A 22,063-nucleotide genomic window follows, 5' to 3' on the forward strand; every position below is an offset into this window, starting at 1 on the left:
TGTAGTGCAAGATGATTGACAGGCAGAAAGCCACTCCCCTAACTCTATGCAGGGTTTACAGAACACTGGGCTGTCACGGAGACAGGTGATATTTCTAAAAAAAAATTTTGGCAAAATGCACTTTTTTATGTGTGGTATTAAAAACCGCTTGTTCAGCTCTGTTATTATTATTATTATTTTGTAATGTCGGTTAATATGACTGCATATAACATTATACATGTTAATAATTATTATTATTTTGTAATGTCGGTTATTATGACTGCATATAACATTATACATGTTAATAATAAAGACCGATGATCACATGCTGTCTCAATATTAGTCTTTCAGTGGTCCACACTGTATCTATTTCACTATGATCTGAAGAACTTGGCATTTCAAGCTGTCGGTGCCCTTTTAAGCAAAGCCCCTCCCTTATCTCTCAAGCCCCTCCTTTTTGCATGTCAATGCAGTGACAAGTTACATGATTGGCGGAGGGGTCATTGGGAGGGGAGGAGCGAGTGTGAGGCTCTGCTTGTGTATTGAAACTCTCATTTCTGTTCCTGCATTCCAACCCTCATCAAATCCTTGAAGAGAGCAGAGGGGGAAAAATACATAAATAATACCATGGTGAGATCGGTACGTGTTGTGGATCGACCCATGGATACACGTTCTCAGGAATCGCCTGCTATAGGATTCAGAAACAGCGAAGAAACGCACGGCTTTAATCTACTTTTGATTTCTTTTAAGCACTAAAGCGCGACCGACCGAGGCTCAATCGGGGCCAAGCAGATACGTTTTCTTTTTCATTTTTAAAGAGGCCACGCAAGATGGCAGATGACAGAAATCAGTAGCGAGAACGGATCCGTTTCCACTTTAAAATATGAATGGCAGTTGGTATATTTTTGGACCTGTGTCGGAAATAGGACATTAAAGGCATTTTTTTTTCATCGCCTTTTTTTCGGACATGGAGACAGGTCCCGCGCGATAGGGAAATGAGACGAAGTGTTCTAAATGTAGCGTTTAAGGATACATTCTGAAAAGCAGACCGTTTCATTCTGCGCTACATTGTTTCCTTCGCTAACGCCTTTTTGGAACGCTTTGAAGAGATCAAAGTGAAGGCGCTTGGCAGTCCAGTGTTCTCTCCAGAGTTGGGAGTATATTGACTGGTTACATACCAGTGTATGTTTTCTGTATGTTCCTTTGTTATCATGAGGGGGAAGTGTAGTGTGCCCGTAGTCTACACATATGTTTAAGAATATTCAGGTTTATATCGTTATTTTGTATAAAATTAAAATATATAGCTACTGTTTTTGCCAACGTAAATGTAAAACACGCATATTTTAAGCGTAATGCACGTATGAGCTATATTGAATGCTCACAGACGTGGTACGTTCAGAACGATTATAATCCTCTTTGGGAATAAAATCCGTGTCATTGTGGTGCTATTTCAAAAGACGCTCGCACTGAATAACTATAACATTGTCATACATTAAAAATAAAATAACAAAAATCTTCTGGTGAGAATAATAATTTACTTTCACAAGGTTTTGCCAGTTTATTGCTCGAGGCTGTTCTCGAAAAAGGGCCTATCAGCGTGTCGTTATCTAGTAAACCAGGAGCTGTCAGGCAGGTCGAGCAGATGTGTCAGTAGTCTGGCATATTCATAGTCGTCATAGATAAATATTGGGCACAGGGTTCATCGCTACACATACTGAATATAAACTAGAGGGTTGTATCTAAAGTCACACGACAGAAAAGTCCACTTTCGTGCTTTGACAGGAACACAACTTTCTCCAGACGCCTACAGTTGCCACGAACATGAAGAAGTGGGTGGTGTAATGATGTTGCCTTGAGCAAAAAAGTGTGTGCTGTATGAAAGTATACTCTCTTGGCTCTCATTGGCGCAACAATAAGGTTTCTTAGAACTTCTGATAAAAGAAGGCCCTTTTGGTTGACACTTCACCCACCACAGTTTCACAGAGATTGACAGAGGAACAGTCTTGACTTAAAAGAACTTCTAAGAAGAACACCTCGAGAGGGGTTTAAGGCCGGTTTGTGTCTTGACTTTAAAGATTTAGGCAAGTTGTGAACTCAAAACCCTCAAAGATGGCAGAGAATTGGAAAAACTGTCTTGAGGAAGAGCTTGTATGCCCTATTTGTTTGAATGTCTTCTCGGAGCCAGTTCAGCTCCCTTGCAAACACAACTTTTGCCGAATGTGTATAAATGAGGCCTGGTCGAAAGATACAGGGATAGTTCGCTGTCCAGAGTGCAACCATGCCTACACTCAAAAACCAACTCTGGAGAAGAACCACAAACTGTCCAACATTGTGGAAAAGTTCAACGCGTTGAACGTTGAGAAGACACCAGCAGTCTTGCACTGCATCCTGTGTCGCCGTGGTCCTCCACTTCAAGCTCAGAAGGTTTGCCTTAGGTGTAATGCACCCTGCTGCCATTCTCACGTTCAGACCCATCTCCAACAACCTTCTTCCAATGCTGGACACTTATTGGTGGACGCCGAGGACGTTCGGGCCTGGAGTTGTCCACAGCATGATGAGTACAGACTGTATCATTGTGAAACTGAGCATGTGGCCGTGTGCCAGTACTGCTGCTTCTCCAGATGTGCTACCAACCATGGTCACGCTGTGTGCGATATAGAAGTCCGACGTAACGATATCAGGGTAAGCAGCCACACTGAGATGTCCAATCTCAGCAGATACAAATCTGTTTTCCTTCTATCACGCAGTTTCCACCCACAAACTACAATGTTCTGTGTTCTTTATAAGTCTGATTTTTTACTTCCAGCCTGTGCTTCACTTTTGGACTCATTTGTCTTCGGGAAGGCGAGTTTCGTCAATGTACTTGCTAACTATACTGTTCCCTTCCCCCTTTTTACTTCCATTTGAATGATAAACAATTGGGTAGAGCGGCAAACAATACTGAAGCTCTCCTCTGGGCTTATCTTCCCAGAACAGGTGCATCCTTGCGTGGCATTTTTGGGAGGGGGAGGACTGCGACTGGAGAATTTAATGATGAGTTTTATTTTCTGTAGCACAGATGAGGGAAAAGGACAGATTTGGATTTAATTTACCCCTAACAAGCCCTGGATTTTCCTAGGCTCGCTGCAACAAAATGACCTAAATTGATAATTGCCAAGGCACAATACTTTAGAAAAATCATGCTTTATGCTTATATGTTTTCGAAAATTAAATTCATAAACCTAAAACTGAGCAACACACTGTATCACTGCCAGAGTGGGTCTTTTAACTGCTCTGCTATTATCAGATACTTACTACCAATATCTAAAAGATCAGCAAACAAACAAAAATATGCCATTAAGGTTGAACTGTACATGGCCATGTGCTACTTATAATGCACATTTTCCCCTTACAGCATGTATTAAAGGATAGAGCAGCCTTTTGTGCCACTGATTTGATTCATGTTGATTTTGGCAGCATCATTTCCTTTTATGTTGATTAAATAAAATCATACAGCATAAGTTTTCTCTGACATCACTGATGCCATTTCTGTGAGCAGATATGCTAGCAATGACCCCTCAAACTAAAATAAACCTGTCTGTGGTGTTGCAATTTGAAAGCGAAACCTTACCTATTTGGGAAGTTTTGGGATTTCCATATTTCAGGCTTCCTCATTTGAATCTTATGTGTTTATCTACATTCTCACTTGGTGCAGTTAAGTTTACTGTCTTTGATAAACATTGGACTATTCAGCCTTCCACGTTCATCTGCTACAAGGCAAAATGGTTCTGTCTGGTGCTGTAGCTCAGGGCAAGGTTGCTATTGCCTTGTTCACACTGACCTTGGTGGAAGGGACGCTGGTTTGAAATGACAGTGATTTTGAGCACCCTACCCCCATTCCCCCTTAAGAGATGTACTGGATGGCAAGCCAGCACCGCTGCCATGAGGTATTAGGTTCCACCCTCCAGGCTTCTGACGGCAGCCCAAGCTCATCAGTCAATACAATTAGGCCGTGGTCTTAGATCCTAGAGCTTCAAAGGCATTTTCTTTCTCCGTGCGGTTTTCTGCATCTTGACCTTTCTTCTGTTCCTGATGATTGTTGTAGATAAACACCAGTTTAATCTGTAAAGGAGTAAATGGTTTTAGAGCCTGTGTTTTCATGAACTGCAAACGTTTGATTGTTGCCTGTTGTGTTGCACGTTGGTAGATTTCCAGTTTATTTTAGGTAATTACTAAAATTAAAGGGATAGTTCACCAAAAAAATTAAATTCTGTCATCTAATTACCCTCATGTTGTTCGAAACAAGATCAAAAGATGTTATGCAGAATATCAGCCTCAAGGCCTTTGCACACCAGAGGCAATGCACTAATGCGAAATGAATCTCCAATGAATGGCCTTTTTAAATTAAAAGCGACTTGTTAGTGATTGGTTGTTCATGAACGATTAGTTAATTTTGAACGAATCTTTTATATGACTCAGAAGAACGAGTAGTCTCAGAGAGTGATTCGTTGCACAACCTCCGTTCATTTGTTACATGAAAACCACATAGGCGCTGTACAGGAAACAACAAAATTATTAGTTCACCTTTCAACTGTTTTGGTCCGAGTCGTTCGTTCTTTATTCACGTGACAGACGTATACGCTATGCACACATGGCTGTCACGTAACAAAAGAATGGGGGGGGGTTGGGGGTTGGCTATTGAAATTGTAACATTTTAATTTAATTCCACTCAAATGAATGAAATGACTTGAATAAAGATTAATTCCTTTTGCTGAACGAGACTCATAGATTCAAGTCAGTAAAATGATCTGATCTTCCCATCACTAATAGGTGTCGCTAATCGATGGTAGGTGGAGCAAAGCACCTTTCAGCTGGTCTGACCTTCGCCCATCACGGATGAGCAGAAGAACTACCATTGCATAGCAATACGAAAGACAAGTGAGCGAGTCCTCAGTGAGGAAGAAAACATTCCAGACACTTTCACAAACTATTGCAAATCAGTTGCTGGACAAACTAATTGACAGTATTATCATGTATACACAGTCTGAGGTTTAAAATCGCTGTGTAATACACACACATATGGACAAACAAATGTTATCAATTGGATATCTCCATGTATATCTACTTGCTCAAAACCCTGAATGTTAATGACGAATTAAACTTGACAACATCTAAACACAAAACCCATCAGAGCTTCGATGCAGTGATGCAGCAATATAATTTACATGTTAAGAGAACCTATATGATTATTTTTTTCGGTTTTGAAGGCATTTGATAAAAATGAAATGCACATCCTCACTACACATCGCTGAGCGTAAAAAGTGAAAACTTCACTTTGTCGGCACGTGAATGTAAGCTCCAGGTGTGAACGGCTTTATAGGAATCAGTTATTTCTATTCCAAATTGTTAATTGTGACAAGAAATGTTTGCGTTTGGTGTGCAAAGGCCTTCAGTCACCATTCACTTTCATTGTATGGAAAAAGATGCAATGAAATTAAATGTTGACTGAGGCTAACATTCTGTTTTTTTCTTTTGTGTTCCATAGAAGAGAGTCATATAGTTTGAAACAACACAAGGTTTAACATAATAGTTCTTTTTGGGAGAGCTATCTGTTATTGTCTTTAAGGCAAAACGATAGGTTAAATTCATACAATTTGATATATAGAGTGTGTGTATATAGTATATTTTATAGTATAGATTAAATACAGCTCTAAATAGCTTTTAAATGATGTAAATGTGTCGTTTTTTTGTAATGTAGAAAGGTTTGTGAGGCCTGTATTGTAAGAGACTTCACAAAAAAATTATTCACTGCCAAATATAATCAAAATGATGTTTGCTTGTACCACAAGAAAATCGGTTGATGCACACACAAAATAAAAGCGCAGAGACTTAATTCACATGTTGTCCGTTAACTCTGTACCTTGTGATTTTGGATCCAATTTGTCATACACTCAACAAACAAAATCTGTTGAAAGGGAAAGGTTTTGCCGCACCTATCATCGAGAGTGATTGATGTAGTTCATTTGGCACAGAGGGTACAGTCAGCTGTTATAAGCATCTGTCAGATGTTGTGATTGAAGATCATTAGTTTGCAGCGCATCCCTCTCTGGGTTTTGTGTTTGTCCTACTGCTGCATTCTGAAGACTGACATTGACTCCCTTTGTTTTTTTTTTACTCTGTGTAGCTGACATGAATCAAAATGATACCACAGCATAACTCTCTTAAAGGGCCGGGCTATATAGCTAAAAATATATATCTTAATATTCAAAAGGGTGTTTTTCTTACTAAATTACTATAAGAAAAATGTATATTTAATAATTTCATATGTATGAACCAATATAATACACGGCAATGTTAACCTACATATATTTTTAAAAACATTTTAATATATAAAAAAAAAGTTCCATGAATGTTTCTGATTGATGATGCATGTGAATTATTGAATCAGAGGTGTCAGTCAATTCATTGAAATGAAAAGTTTAAACTGATTAATAGAAAATAATCGATCTTACCAACTCTAAAATTATTTGGGCTATTTAGGTTTAAATGATGGGCACTATTAAAATATATTTGTCTTAAGTAGGCGATTTTTCTTATCTTCATTTAAACAATCTCAATACGGATTCTTAAATCTCAAAATCGATCTTTTACTCTATGCACAACAAACTACGAAGCAATTAAATCAACTTCATTTACGCTGAATTACGTGCTTTGCGCTGGCTGGTAAACATTTTTTTTTCATTCATAGTATAGTGTAGGGATGCAAATTTTGGCAAATTCTTATAACTGATTAACCGTGAGTTTTAACCGGTTATTAACTGGTTAACCGATAAGCCATGAATCAAACTCAAAGTGACCAAACATGCATGACAAAGCTCTATACTGGCTGAAACAAAACAGGCTCACATGACAGATGTGCATATTTAGCAATAGTTATTATATTTACCTTATATTTACTTCTTATATTTCATAACAAATTTTGAATGCATCGCTTGCACATCAAACTAACCTACAAGGTAATAACTTTAACAGTATAATTGAAGAATTAAAACTGTCTACCCACAAATTATGCTGCCGGGCAATGCTAATAGTTTTTGTTTAGGAAAATCTACATATATTTACATGGGCAGGGGTGAGTATGCTACGCAGCTGGTTGACAGCAAGCGCGATGACTGAAACCCATTCCGAAAGCACTGACGTCCCTCTGCGCATCACACTTCTGTCTCCCGTGCAACTAGGGCTGTAAACATATGCTCTTAGATGTCGAGGCTTGCAGATTGTTTGTTTTTTAAATGATACCGCATTGTACTTGTGCTACTACTAAACTCCTATTTGCATCAGAACATGTCCGGATGAAATGGTCCCACAGTGCGCCTCAAGTTCCGTATTTCCTTGTCTATCAGACTGAGTGTAAGACAGTTGTTTACTTGTTAACAGCACCCTCATGTGTACATAACATGTCCTACGTGATTATTCCATCAAATTACCTCTGTTATTTCTTTATTTAACCTCTCAGTTAATTTCTAACCGATAGTATTAGTCGAACAAATTGTTAATGCCGGTTAATCGGTTAATTGTCCATTCTCGTTTATTTGCGCTCAACCAAAACACTTCTGAGAGATGCTCACTGAACTGATGCTATTCATAAAGAGACAGTACCAGTTTAACAATTGTTCTTCAAGTCAGTGTAAATACTTGCAAATAGTACAAATGATGCATATAAACACTGAACATGTAACAAAAGATATATGCAATTATTATTTGTTATTTCAAGAAATCATATTTATTGATGGAATAATAATTGAAAAAAAATAAAATATGATAAAAATGAGATCAAACAAGCTCAGTGATTAAAGACACTGACTACCACCCCTGGAGTTCACGAGTTCGAATCCCAGGGTGTGCTGAGTGACTCCAGCCAGGGAGACCTAAGCAACCAAATTGACCGGGTTGCAAGAAACGATAGAGTCAAATGGGGTAACCTCCTCGAAGTCGCTATAATATGGTTCGCGCTCAGTGGGGCGCATGGTGAGTTGTGCATGGATTCCTTGTTGGATAGCGTGAAGCCTCCACACACTCTATGTCTCCGGGGTAATGCGCTCAACAAGCCACGTAATAAGATGTGTGGGTTGGCGGCCTCAGACGCGGAGGGAACTGAGATTTGTCACTATGCCACCACGAGGACTTTGAGCGCATTGGGAATTGGGCATTCCGAATTGTGGAGAAAAAGGGGAGAAAAAAACAAATAATCATAATATTTATAAAATCAATATTTTTATAATGTACCAAGTTAGAAGGTACCCTATTTATTTGACCGCTAACTGAGAATTTCTTTCATATGTATGCAAAATGGAAATTGTAACTGAAATATACCTAAATAAATCGGAATCTAATCGAAATCAGTGTTGCATTGAATCAGGAGCTTGTGAATCCAACTTGAATCTGGAAATCTGCATCAATACCCAACCCTAGTCTTACCGTTATCATAATCGCAAAACAAGGAGGACTTTTGAAACAAATTTGATGACATTCTCTTATGCATTAAAACGCATTAACATTATTGTGATATTCACATTGTTGCTTCATTTCATACTGTAATTCTAGATATATTTTCAATATACTGCATACCACCCAGCTCTACTCACTAGTATGAGCAGCTAAAATGGAAGATTCAAAATGCTTATACTAAGAAAACCTGTTTTGTGTAATCTTTTATCCAGCAAGTGAGGTTATTAAAATTTGACGTCATGCTACTGAATTAGACATGGCCTCAGTCAACTTTGGCATGCATAACCCTTGTTTTTAGCCTGTAAGCTTTTGAGCATAAGTGGCTTGGTTTTGCTGAGGTTTGTCCTCTTTTAACAGGAAGCAGTTTTATCTGTGAGCTAGCCTGCATTCATTATGGAGCTTTGCTCCAAAATACACACTAGCAGGGTCAACGCGATTTCTCTCTTCCTTAGACAAAGACAAAATGGGGAAAGACACTGTGAAATGAGTCTTGGTTCCTTCTCATTTCTCTCCTCTATTGCTGTCTTTCATTCTCCTCCTCCTTGATCCTCCTTCATATTCCCATCTGAATATACAGATATGAAAAAAGAGCTATGTTGCCATGACAGCACCCCCACCTTCTCTTTAGTGGCTGCCTTTTTCATGAAGCGTTTGTTTAATTAAAACTAATTTGGTTTGTTCCTTAGATACTCATGAACTTCTGTCAGGCGTCGCAAGACGTTTGTTGATTGTGTTTTTGCTTTGTTTCCCATTTGAATATAAAAGGAAAATAATTTAAATTCCTCTCCAGCCACCAATCATTCTCTGTTGGGGCCTTGACAATTGCATTCATTGAAAAGAATGGGAAAGAACAGGAAGTTAGCAAAGTTGCTTTTGTGCCATCACAACAGCAGACACTTATCTTTTTTGTGTCAGAAGCATTGTTCTCATATTCTTTATGTTGGGAAAGCTTTTAAAAAGAAATTGGAATAAGCTAGTTAATCAGAATATTCAGTTAATTTCTTATTTCATTGTTTTCTAGCAATAAAATAAGACAGGAAATTATATTTTAGTTCCAGGAAAATAGAAGTATTTTAATGACACATACATTTAGAAAAAAAAACTAAAAAAACAAACGCACATACTGAATTGCACTAATTGAAAAATAAATGCGTTGCATTTACAGTACTTGTATTTTTTGGAAATGCAATTTCATATGATTGTATATTTAAAAATATCCTGGCATTGCAGAAAAAGCAGTAGAGTGCCGATGCACAATCTTCACTTGCTGTTACTATGCTTCACCAATAGGGATGTGCAATATATCGGCCGTCAGTATATTATTGGCCGATACCCGAAAAAATCTAAATATTATTATTGCGCTGACATATTTGCCGATAATTTGTTAGGGTTTATTTGCTTGTGGCTGAGAATCTCTGACTGCCGGCAGCTTCTTTCCTTCAGGCAGGGAAAGACATTGTGTATGTGCACAACACAACATCTCTATGTGAGTGAAAGACAAGCTCATGTCACTCTGTGAAGAATATTTCAACATCTCTGCACCTTGTTAAGTTGTTTGGGGCCTTTTTTTAGTCATCTGCTGTAAAAACGACTCGCCATTTCCCATATTTGGTTTGTTTCATGAGGCAACAAACGAAAACGCGGCAAAAACTTGCATGTACTGTATGTTACTTGAGGGCATTTGTTTCGCGTATTCGTGAAACATAAACAGAATGTGGGAAATAGCACATTGTTACTTATAGCACAGCATTGTGAATTAAAACAAGTCCAAACACATCCTAACATGGTACATTTACATTGAAATAATTCTCACAGAGTGATTTGAGAATCACTGCTAAAAATGCTAGTTTGTGAGTGAAATTAATATGCTTGTTGTATTTCAAGAGTTGAGACTTTTGTAACGTTATGACTCATGACTATTCAATCTCTATAATATTACCTATTCCCATCATGATTGTTGTGTTCACATTTCAAGTTGTACAGTGGAACTGTCACAGATGAGCACTGTAACAAGCGTCTGTAAACGAGATGCTCAGAAGCACACATACATAGCACACAGAAACCACCACTGTACTCCCAGTCTGGCTGCTAGCATAAATATTACACCATGTATACAGAGATTAGGGTTTGTATTTTGTGTTTTATTGTTTAATGTTCGACATGCATTTTATAGCCTTATTTTGGTTTAATACATTAAACCATCTCTGTGAGTCATCAGGATTATGTAAACACTCATATAAATGAACACCATACAATTTATGCAAATTGTAATTTATTTGTCATTCAAATCAGCATACATCTGTAATATAGGCACTTTTCTGGTTCATGTTAAAACCGCCAAACCTTAAATAGCAGCAAGTCCAAAATCCAAGCTTTTAAATGATACGTTTGTCTCAAATGCAAAGCTATTAATGAATTAGCTAACAGTTCCAGGTTATAGGATAAAAAAAAAGAAAACAAAAGTAATTTGTAATTTAAAATTTTTATTTACATTGGATTCAAATCAGATGAGGACCAACAAATTCAAACTCAGGATGCCATTTGTCTTGTTTTATACATTTGATCACCAGGGAATACTTCCCCAATCATTGCCCTCAACTTGGTAGGGTGTAACTTCACTTTTCAGATGACTTAACCAGGTATTTTTCAGTTATTAAACTCTTGACAAGAAACAATTGCTTTAATTTCTAATTGAAAGTTTTGTAGGGTTGAAAATTAACAAAAGGAATATATCGATTGTGTAAAATCGAGCCTGGAAAAATTTCTTAATTCCGTGATTACGGCCGGTGCTGTCATTTTGATTTTGAATTTGGCGGGGATTAGGCATGTACGCTAGCTGTGGTGTAATGACGTTAGCTACGCAAATGCCCAGGAATATCTCGATTTTAATTGGTCCATGTCTGATACGTAACGGAGATGATTACGGGCATAACATATTTACGTCAAAAGGCACAGCAGATTTGTGCTTTTTGCCGTACATGTTAAAGAATACAGGATCGAAGTGCGCATGCGCAACATGGGTTTTCCGCTTGTCGTCTGCAATGAATGGACTGTAAAAGCACTGCTTATTCTACCATTTGTTTTTAGTTGATTATGCGTAACTGCTACATTTGTCATCATAACGTCTAAACAACTGGAATAACACACATATTGCATATATAAATCACAAGAATAAAAAGTAAAAATACAAATACAAGTTTATTATTTAATAAACATTTTATTTTTGAATTTTGGCCGGGTAGGCAGTGCCTAGTTTTCCTACCCAGACCGCACGTCAGTGGCTGTGGGGTTTGGTTATTGGGGGTATGTAAATGCTCACAACTCTCATTCAGTGGAGTTGCTAAACAAATTTTAACAACTCAAATTTTAGAGACAATAAATGAATATTACCTGTCTGATAATGAAGATGAAAAAAAAGGAATATTTTGGAACTAGTGGCTAAAGCACAGGGCTGTTAATCAGAAGGTCGTTGGTTCGAACCCCACAGCCACCACCATTGTGTCCTTGAGCAAGGCACTTAACTCCAGGTTGTTCCGGGGGGATTGTCCCTGTAATAAGTGCACTGTAAGTCGCTTTGGATAAAAGCGTCTGCCAAATGCATAAATGTAAATAGTCTACATCGTCATTTGTATCTATATGTGAACTTAGTGCTCAGCAATAAAAAGGCTGTCCCTTTTAGTTAACCGATTCAAAGCACTAATTCAATGATTAATTTGCATCATCACTCAATGTTCATGTCAATAATCAAAATGTGGCATTTTTCTTATTTTAAAATGTTTTAGTAAATGTAGGCAAATGATCCTGTATATTGCTCTAGTTTTATTATAATGGTGCATTTAAATTAAAATGATTCTATATGATCTGTCCTTTTATGCATGTTGTGAAAAACAGTGTGGAAAGCATTCCTTTTTTATCCTTCCTACATTTCACTTTTTAAATGTACTTGGCTATTGTACAGGCTATTTGATTTAAATGTTGATCCACTGATTAAAAAAAAATACTCTCTTAATCCATTTCATAGCATATGAATATACATACATACTGAAATAAAGTGTTGAATATCAATAAACGATATATTACATGTATTGTCAAAAGGCCAAAAAAATATTAAATATTATTTTAGCTATATTGCCCAGCCATAAAAGCGCTGGACATTTTGATGCACATTTTTTCAACCAGTTCTTCTATTGAAAAACAGTATTAAACTAACCATAACCATAACTTTTTATCTTTCAGCAAATGCTGATTAAACAGCAGGACCGGATTGAGGACCGGGTACAAGACATAGAGGAGCAACTCTACAAACTGGAATCTGACAAATGTCTCTTGGAAGTAAGTGTGTCCTTTTTATACATTGGCAGCTAAAACACATCATTTTATAGCAGAAGAACTGCATTCTCTGTGCAAGCTTTCAAAGTAAACACTTTGAAACACTTTTTAATCTAGACCACTCGTCCTATTAATGTGATTAATGACCACATTATACATCTGTACAGGTTTGAGATAAAGGTTGTTCCTCGTTTTCATGGCATAAAAAAATCCAGCTTCCTTAGTGGTTCTTCCCAACCTTCTGAATAGAATCGGATGCAGTTAAGGTGCTGTTAAGACTTGAACAATAATATATGAATTTGTGCTGATGTGTCAAACCTCAGGACAAAGTGCAACACCTGAAGGAGGAGGTGCAGCTGCAGTATCAGAAGATGCAGCAGCTCTTAGAGGAAGATCTGGGGAGGACCCTGGAGGTTCTGGATAAGGCCCATTCTAAGTTCTGCCAGGATAACTCAGCACAGGCCCTCCAGCTTCATCAGAAACAGCAAGAGGCCAAGAAGCTGCTCAGCTCCATCCAGATGATTTTTGATAAGGCAGAGGACATCGGTTTTATGAAGGTGAATTTTTATTGCTTTTTTCACTTCTACATTGTCTGTGTTTGTTATAAATGGTGACATTTAGCAGCGTTTTAAAGTGCCTTTGCTTCCTTTCATGGCAAGGATGCTGAAGAGTGTTTTTCTGCCAGGCTCTTATGTTGAACTCGGATCTATTTCCAGCTATAACAGTGTAATAGTGTACAAAGATGCCAAAGAATGATTATTTTTGGTCCCATGTAGAATATGCATCCATTTGTCATGTTGGGCACACATTGCACCTCTATGGAATCCAGGAAATATCTTCTTTTTTTTTTTTCAGGTTGGGTTTCATTGTGTAGATTTACGGATGTAGAATCAGATTCAGTTACTCATTCCCGAGCTAAGCTATGTGATTGTGTTTTGGAGACATTTAACTGTTGGCTGTTTCTATCTAATACTCAACATATTGTGTGACAGTTAAGCTGTGTCATTTTTATCATTTTGGGCATTCTAATAAACATCATTATTCCTCATTACCACTGAAAATCTCAATCAAATCCTTGCCATGTTACACACAAGCAGTTTCTGTTGGTTTTTGTGTAGCATTTGTTGGAAATGAGGTAGTCTCAGCCTTAGATGGCATGCCCTCGGACTGACCACAGTCCATTCACTGACTGTTTGATGCATATTGCATACATAACTGAAAGGCTCTTCAAAAAACTTTCCAATTAGATTGCCCAACAGCAATACAACTTCCAGGAGTTGGCGTGCACAGGTTTTTATCAGTCTGCCAGGAAATCAAATATCTAAAATGGGTTTAAAAGTTACAGGGTTGATTATTATGAGTGCTTGTGTGGAAGAACTAATCACATGATTTGTCAAAGTTTGCCAGGTTCGTGGCTTTAAATGTTTATTTGTTAAACTTTAGATTCTGCTTGGTTTTCTCTGTGAAATAATCAGGATTTATTACTTTTGGATGGACATTGAAATTCTGATTATAAAGAGAGATTGCTGCTCGCTGGATCTGAATGTGCGTGTGAGATCAACTTCAAATTAAAAGAGCTTCACGTGCGCTATAAATAAATGTCATATGCACTGTACCACTCACCAAGCATTTGTTTAGGAACACTATGGTCCTAATAAATTGCCTGACATGGTCTTATGCTGTAGTAGCTCATCTGTCTCAAGGTTCGATGTGTTATGCATTCTAAGATGCTATTCTGCTCTCTACAGTTGTACAGAGCGGTTATCTCTGGAGTTACCATAGTCTTTCTGTCAGCTCGAACCAGTCTGGCCTTTCTCCTTTGACCTCTCTCATCAACAAGGCGTTTCCTTCCACAGAACTGCCACTCACTGGATTTTTTGCTTTTGGCCCCATTCTGAGTAAACTCTAGAGGCTGTTGTGCGTAAAAATCCCAGGAGATCAGCAGTTACAGAAATACTCAAACCAGCCCGTCTGGCACCAGCAATCATGCCACGGTCGAAATTGTGAAGCACCTGACCCAGATCTGCATGATTTTATGCATTGCACTGCTGCCACACGATTGGCTGATTAGATATTGCATAAATAAGAAGGCACACAGGTGTTCCTAATTAAGTGTGCTGTAAGTGTATGTACAACTAGTTTGATTTGGTCTTTTGTGAAAAAATTGTATGGCTAATGTGCACATGCCAACCGTGGTTGCTGAACTACTCTGTGCACTGTGTTGTTATTTCCTTCTTCCATTAACCAATTCTTTGTGATTGTGCAAATATATTACTAAAATTGGGTGACTGAACAGGAACTACAAGAAACTGCTATCTACCATTTCAAAGATTTTTTTCTTATAATTTTTTACAAAGTTAAAATTTTGTGTGAATTTTATGTACTAAAAAAAATTGTGATGTATTGACCTGTCAGCCACCCTGCTTTCTGGATATCGTCATAAAAAATGTAAAAACCTATTACGGTCAACCACTAGTCATGAGACAAAAACATCCCTAGACCCTTATGACCTTAAAAAAAAAAGCGAGAGAATGAGACATTTTTATTAAATTGCACAACTATTTCAGGTAATATGGAGTAACTCTGACAAAAAAAAAAAAAAAAATGTTCTTGATAAATAAATATTAAAAAGATGAATGATTATGTTTCATGTATGACTTTCATGTATTAATTTGTTTCCCCATTAATACCTTTTACTTAATGGTCACACCAAATGACATTTGTAAAATCATTAAATCCTTTTTTTGTGTTTTGTTTTGTAAATAATTCTATAAATGTTTTTTAAAGAATTTAATATGGACACCGATAACATTTCTACAAACTTGACATTTGTGTTTTTAACTAGATTTTTAAAAGATTTCGCATTTTAATCGCAAAAATAATTTGCATTATTTGTCATAGACCTATAACATGTTTGACGGCCACTGTATTGCCACTGAGTCTTTTAATGTAGTATCATCTATTTCAGATTGACCCACCCCTAAATGGCATGTAAAAAAACTGTGTTTAGTTGCTTAAAATGTTGGTCAGAATGGTTCCTCCTTTCTAAATGGCCAGTTTTTGGCCTGAATGAGGCTAGAAATTAGGAATGTATTCCCATTTAGAAATGAATTGTAACTAATACATGGCTTTGCTTCTTTCTTTTTAGAATACAAAGTCTGTGAAAATACTAATGGACAGGTGAGTTCAGCAGTGTGCTCCACCGCAGAGTTTTCATATTTGATTCAATATCATTGTTTCATTAGTCCTCATTGCAGGCCTGTTGTTGCCCACATGTAAACATCAGCATATGTGGTTAATGTTTTGGATTATAGGTCTCAGTCTTATGTGGGTAGCACATTGTCACCGTACAAAGTGGGCAGCCTCAACTCCAAACTCTTCCTGTCGGAAATCTCTAAAAGAGAGAAAAACCTCTGCAAGATTCTAGAAGGTATTTATGAAATAATAACATGGATTCAAATATTAATTTTATAAACAACTTGTTCTGTTGTCACTTTTTTGAACTTTCAATATTTGAATGGGTAGGTGTGTAACTTCTGCACCATTAGCAGCACTAAAAAGATTTGCAAAAATAATGATTTTTCAAACAAGTTTTCAAACACTCCCCCATTTTCCATTGTTCGGTTGAACTCATGCTGTTGGTTGAGTCATGTTATGTTATGTTATGTTGGGCTGCTCAAACAAACCGATTGCAAATTTGTTTGGTACTACTAGTCTAGTGGCCCAGAAATTGCATCCTTATCTTTGAATAATAAACCATTGCTACAATAATTTTTTTTATCCTAATCTCACCATTCTTACACTCTTTTGCTTTCCCCTTTTTGTTCTTTTCTTATGCCTTCTCGTTTCAGCTCCATTCAGTGCTCCTGCAAACTTTTTCCAGAGTATCCCAGCATACCTGTGCGAGAAGCGCAGGCATTCTGTGGCGTTCCCTGAAGGTAGCGGAAGCAGCCGAGCAGGGGCTAGCTTCATGGACTCTTCATCAGGCCCTGTGGCTGCTAAGCAACCTTGCCTGAGTCTCACTCAGGGCTCTGCCCCGGTTGAGGGCCAGTCCTCCCAGCAAGCTCTGGGGCCATGCAGCTCTGCCCAGCACGTAGGAAGCAGCAGCTCAGCATCTGGCTCTCAACCCTTACCACACTCCACCTCTGTGTTCCCTCACTCCCATTACCCAAACAGCAGTGCCTCTCAGCTGTCCCAGTACGGAGCACGGAAGATCCTGATGTGCACCGTTGATAACTGTTACTGCTCAGGGGTGCCCTCCGTGTCCAACCACCGTGGACATCCACCCTACCCTCGCTCCAGTTCCTTCCCCTGGCCAGTGAGCTCGCAGGAGTACTCGCATGCCCCTTTGCCCTCCACCCCTGCCATGTCCCAGCCTCTCCAGAGCCTGTCCATGCGCGACTGGATCGATGCCTCGCAGTCGCACAGGCACTCTGACTTCTACAGCCTGTACGGCCAGTCTTCCACCAAGCATTATGTCACCAGTTAACCTCTGCTCCAGTGGCTGCTGCCAGTCACCAAGATGGGGCTTATTTTTCCGCTGAGAGATATCTTAAAGGAATCGTTCACACAAAAGTGAAAAGCCATAATTTTCCTACTCGTATCACTCCAAACACTTATGGCTTTCTTTCTTCAGTGGAACACAAAGAGAACATTTGAAAAATCTTCACATGGCTTTTAGCTATACAATAAAAGTGAATAGTGACTCTCATAGTAAAATAGGTCTACAGAAGTTCACTCTGTACATGTGTTTTAAGCAACATTAGATTGAGTAAATAATGACAGAATTTTCATTTTTGGGTGATCCATTCCTTTAGAGTTGCATGAGGGGCATTTTGTACACAGATCTTATCAATCGTTTAGAATGAACTGCTGAAGTCTGAAAGCAGTAAAAGTTAATATCACAGTCAAGCATAGCTTTGCACATTATTTAGGCACTAATCAGTGTTGTGATTATGTACCATGAATGCAAGTTGCTCTTCTTAAAAATAACACTCACTATTTGCAAGATTCAGAAAAATGGAGGATGCTGTCATTTGTTGAATCATCAGAAATGTTGCACTTTCTTTGCAAAAAGTCAGATTTTCGCAATTACTCTTGACTCATTCGGTGAAACAATGAAAGTCAGCAGTAAAACGATTAACTCAGCTCTTAATGAAACATATAGTCACTTAGGGCAATTTACTTTTGAGAGAATTGTAGCCCACAAAGTTTTATTAACATCACATGGTTATCATTAATTAGAACACCCATGTGCAACATGGGCGAAATCTCTGTATAGTTTCCCCAACCTTCCATATTTCAGTGTTCTTTTGTTTAAATTGGAGTCTGTGGTATTTTAATTCATCACAAATGGCACAAACACATGTTAGCTGAGATGTTTAAGGTTTTAACAGACATGGTAGGAAAATCAAACAGCACAGCATTGTCATTGTTGCTATTGTTTGTTTTGCTTGAACTTCCCTACTGATCATGTTCATGGTCCTCTGGTGCTTCATAGGCTTCCAAAGTAACAGGCCTTGACCAGTTCGTGAATGCATCCCCAACCACAACATTAAGTCTCGTCCCCATCCAGATGGTGCTGTCTCTCTCTCACGCCCTTCAAAGCCACAGAAATGCTCCCCTTTACATCCTGTATGTTTAACGCAGGATGTATTGGTTTTGCATTCTTTTGCTTATCCATGGCCTCTCATTATATCTGACTCAACAGTGGCTTTAGCGTTAACGTGTCATTCGAAGACAGAATGGCCTGTTTTCAGAGGGTCACCATGCACTTGATGCCTCTGCATTTGCTGTTAATGCTGTAATTGTTCTTCCTTGTGTTACATGCCACTTCCGGCTCTAAGCAACAGAGCCTTTGGGTTCCTGTTTGTTCCTGAGTGCATGTGGAAAAGAGTTTATGAGCACTCGTAGAAAAATAATAAAACTGCTAGCAGTTATAAAATGACTTTTGAAACAGGGAATGGATTTTTTTGTTTTTAGATCAAGTTATGTAAAAGAAACTTTGACCAATGAGCTTTACGAAACTAACTAAAAGACTGGGGGTAAAATGGAGGGAAGATTTTCTGTTGTAAATATTTTGTGAAATGACAAATAAAGACTTGTAATTTGGAAAGGACCTTGTTCAAAATAAATGCTAATTTCAAAAATGCTTCGAGAATCATATCTGCATGTCTTAACTGTGTCATAATGTTGATTACCACAAAAATGATTTAGACTCGTTCCTCCTTTAATATAAGCAAAACTCTGGGTTACATTGAGGCGCTTACAATGGAAGCAAATGGAGCCAATCCGTAAACGTTGAAGTATAACCACAAGATGTAAACCATATGCGGGTAAACTATTGTACTGTGATAAAATCACTTACTAATCTTTTTTGTATAAGTTATATCCAGTTTTACAACTTTGCTGCCATAAAAACGACAATTTAAACAACTCTACAACTTCAAGTGCTTTTATAAAATGTGCTTCTTATTTCTGCCTTTAAAGCCTCCAAATTGGCTCTGTTCCCCTCCATTGTAAGCACTTCACTATTACCTAGATTTTTGCTTCTTCTTTTAAGTAAAGCAGGTACAGGCCGAAATAATTTTTTGTGACAGGAATCTTGTCGATTAAGATTCGCTTGTATTGAACACTATTTCTTTAAGCAACTAATGAATCTTAACCCTAAGTTATTTATGATTACTAGACCATATAGCAAATATCTCTACGGTAACACTTGCATTAACGCACAAGTTTGTGTCAGAAGTGTGTAATCCTATCATTGACGTAAATGCTTTCAGACAAGACTTGAGAAATCTTGACCGACTGGGAGTGAACTTCAGTTGAAACTGTGAATGTATTTGAGAAATGTGCACTGTATATTTTAGCATGATCTCCGAAAGACATATCAGAACAATTTCAATGCAAAGAGGTTGTAGTGGAAGAGTCAAAAAAGCATCTTTAAGACCCATTGAACAAAATGAAAGCGAAAACAGAAACCCAAATGAGAAGTCAAAATGCCCTTTGCCTTGGTCTTTGCCTTTTTTTGACAAAGAAGAAATTTAGGTCAACGGCGGTTAGTTGTTCATTTTTATCTCTCAACTGCCAGTGACCCACTCACTTTTGAAATGACTACTAAATGCAAAATAAAACGTTTCAGTCGGAGCCTCAAATTATTTTTTTTAATCATTTTAAATGTATTCATTTAGCATTGAAGGATTCACTAGTTCTACTGTAATCTAGACCTGGCCACCTGTCAGTGCATTTACAAAGGCGTAGCCTATGAAAAATCAGAGGCAAATAATGAAAAATATGGGTGTGATCTGCTTACGCTAACATTTGCTTTTTCTGCTAAGCCAATGGAAATAATTTATGTACTTTGCAACTGACAAAAATGAAGGCCTGTTTCTCAGTTCGTGAATGTGTGTGTGTGTGAGAGAGAGAGAGAGAACATTGAACCTAAGAAAGATTTAGTAATGATCAGCGTGACTAAAACTGAGTGATATGAATTGGATGTGTGCTGCTTACGTGTGGTTACGTGTGGAACAAGGTGCTGTGTGCATTTGAAAGTCTGCAAGAATGCTGTTTGTATAACCTGAGAGTGAGCCGGTTTTCTCCCCCCACCCGCCCCAGCAGCTTTTCTTTCTAAAAAGATTTTCAAATGCCTCACTCTAAATAGCAACTAAACAGAAAATGTCACAGGTTTTCGTAGGGTGAAACAAAAAATTTACTAATAGAAAGGCATAAGAAAATATTAGGCTTCTCTGACTGAACGCTGCATAATTTATGAGTGCACGGTGCAATTACAGCCTTTCTGTGGCTAATTTCCCCATTTGGAGAAGGCTGTTAATGGGTGTGCTTCACAGCAGCTGACTATCATGTGGATGCAGAACTTTAAAATCTGATACAAGGTGAGATACTTTAACCACAGTGTTCTGTGGATGCATGTTCCATCTGTATGTTGTGAATTAATAGAGATTGACATGTGAAGTGCCTTGACGAGTGCAGTTAAATTATTATTTTTTTTTTTTAAATTTCCTATTGAAACAGGAAGTGGGGGTGGGACATGTGGAACGACTCATCCCATGTTTAAAAATAGCCAATAGGCTTTAGTTTATAGCCACAAACACGCATATCCCTTTCCACCAAGCTGCTCATGCCAGAGCTGCTATCAGGGAAACTTGAGAAGCGATCTCAATACGGTCAGCTTTTCCAAAGATTTGAGAGCCGAACGATGATCTAACTGACAACATTAGTCCATAACCAGCTCACAAACGCACACAGCACATCATGGTATTCGCTTACGACGAGGCTGGAGAAGTAGTCCAATGCAGATGAATAAGAAACAAGCGAGTAAAATATACTTTATCTTTGTTTTTAATCACAATATACCAAGCATAATGAACACTTACTCGAGCTTTACATTCCAAAAAACCTCTGGCTGCACAAAAAAATTAAATAAACCCAGCAAATTTCCTCAAGTCTAGCTCCCGTGTTGATGCGTCCCATTCAGAAGTAACCATCCCTATGCCCCACTCCCTTCGAAAGCAATTACCCTACTATGTGAGAGCTGCAGATGGTTGAACTGACTCTACAGCTTAGAAGTACACTAGCTTATAGATGACCTTAAAGCTAATATATATGGACTGAAAGCAGCAAAAACTTTCATTCTGATTTCATGGGGTCTTTCAGTGTCCGATAGCAGTTTTGTATTGCGTTACTTTACATGTGAACACTGTTTCAGTGGTGAATGCACATTGGTGGAATGGTGTTCTTGGATGCTATATTTAGAGACCTACCAGAGGCCTGTACAACAAAGCCGTTTTGGGTGACTAGCCAGGTAAGTTTTAGTTTAGTTTGACTCAACCCAAGGTTTTAGGTATCATGAAAGTTGGTCAGCTTTTAGCGGTGTTCATCGCTATAGTAACTTACGTTACACGGCTAACCTGCTCCTTAGTAGTAGTCCGATTGCAGATCGTTAACAGTCGAAGTTTTAAAATAAGGGACACTTAAATGGGCAATATAATATGAAAAAAAAAATATTACCAATAAATGCGTTGAGTTATTAAGCGTTATTAAAAAAAATGGTATATCCTTTCTTATATGCTAAAATTAGAACTTTCCTTACCCATGATTTATAAAACAAAATACATAATTTATATGTAAAAAATATATTTTTATGTTTTAAATTATTTGTCTTCTTTATCTTATTTATGAATATATTTTGGATGGTTTATACATATTCTTAAATTATTTTTATAATTTGTATTTATTGTATTTGTTTTAT

At 37.8% G+C, this 22,063-nt stretch overlaps 1 protein-coding gene across 1 annotated transcript; it reads left to right on the top strand.

Annotated features, from left to right (window-relative positions):
• Nucleotides 1-555: 555 nt before the first annotated feature.
• Nucleotides 556-18,941, top strand: trim8b (tripartite motif containing 8b). Its single transcript, XM_052103349.1, has 6 exons — nucleotides 556-2,661; nucleotides 12,703-12,798; nucleotides 13,119-13,352; nucleotides 15,944-15,975; nucleotides 16,110-16,225; nucleotides 16,647-18,941. The coding sequence occupies exons 1-6, from the start codon at nucleotides 2,089-2,091 to the stop codon at nucleotides 17,282-17,284; spliced, it is 1,689 nt and encodes a 562-aa protein (XP_051959309.1). The 5' UTR covers nucleotides 556-2,088; the 3' UTR covers nucleotides 17,285-18,941.
• Nucleotides 18,942-22,063: the final 3,122 nt, after the last annotated feature.

Source organism: Xyrauchen texanus, chromosome 33 (genome assembly GCF_025860055.1).
Source record: "Xyrauchen texanus isolate HMW12.3.18 chromosome 33, RBS_HiC_50CHRs, whole genome shotgun sequence".
Taxonomy (NCBI): Eukaryota; Metazoa; Chordata; class Actinopteri; order Cypriniformes; family Catostomidae; genus Xyrauchen; species Xyrauchen texanus.

Bases quoted from the DNA above. Each gene is read 5' to 3' on its own strand.
- trim8b (XM_052103349.1), top strand. From the start codon at position 2,089: ATGGCAGAGAATTGGAAAAACTGTCTTGAGGAAGAGCTTGTATGCCCT. The intron at 13,353-15,943 runs GTGAATTTTTAT...CTTTCTTTTTAG, and splicing joins AGGACATCGGTTTTATGAAG to AATACAAAGTCTGTGAAAAT. The intron at 16,226-16,646 runs GTATTTATGAAA...TTCTCGTTTCAG, and splicing joins CCTCTGCAAGATTCTAGAAG to CTCCATTCAGTGCTCCTGCA.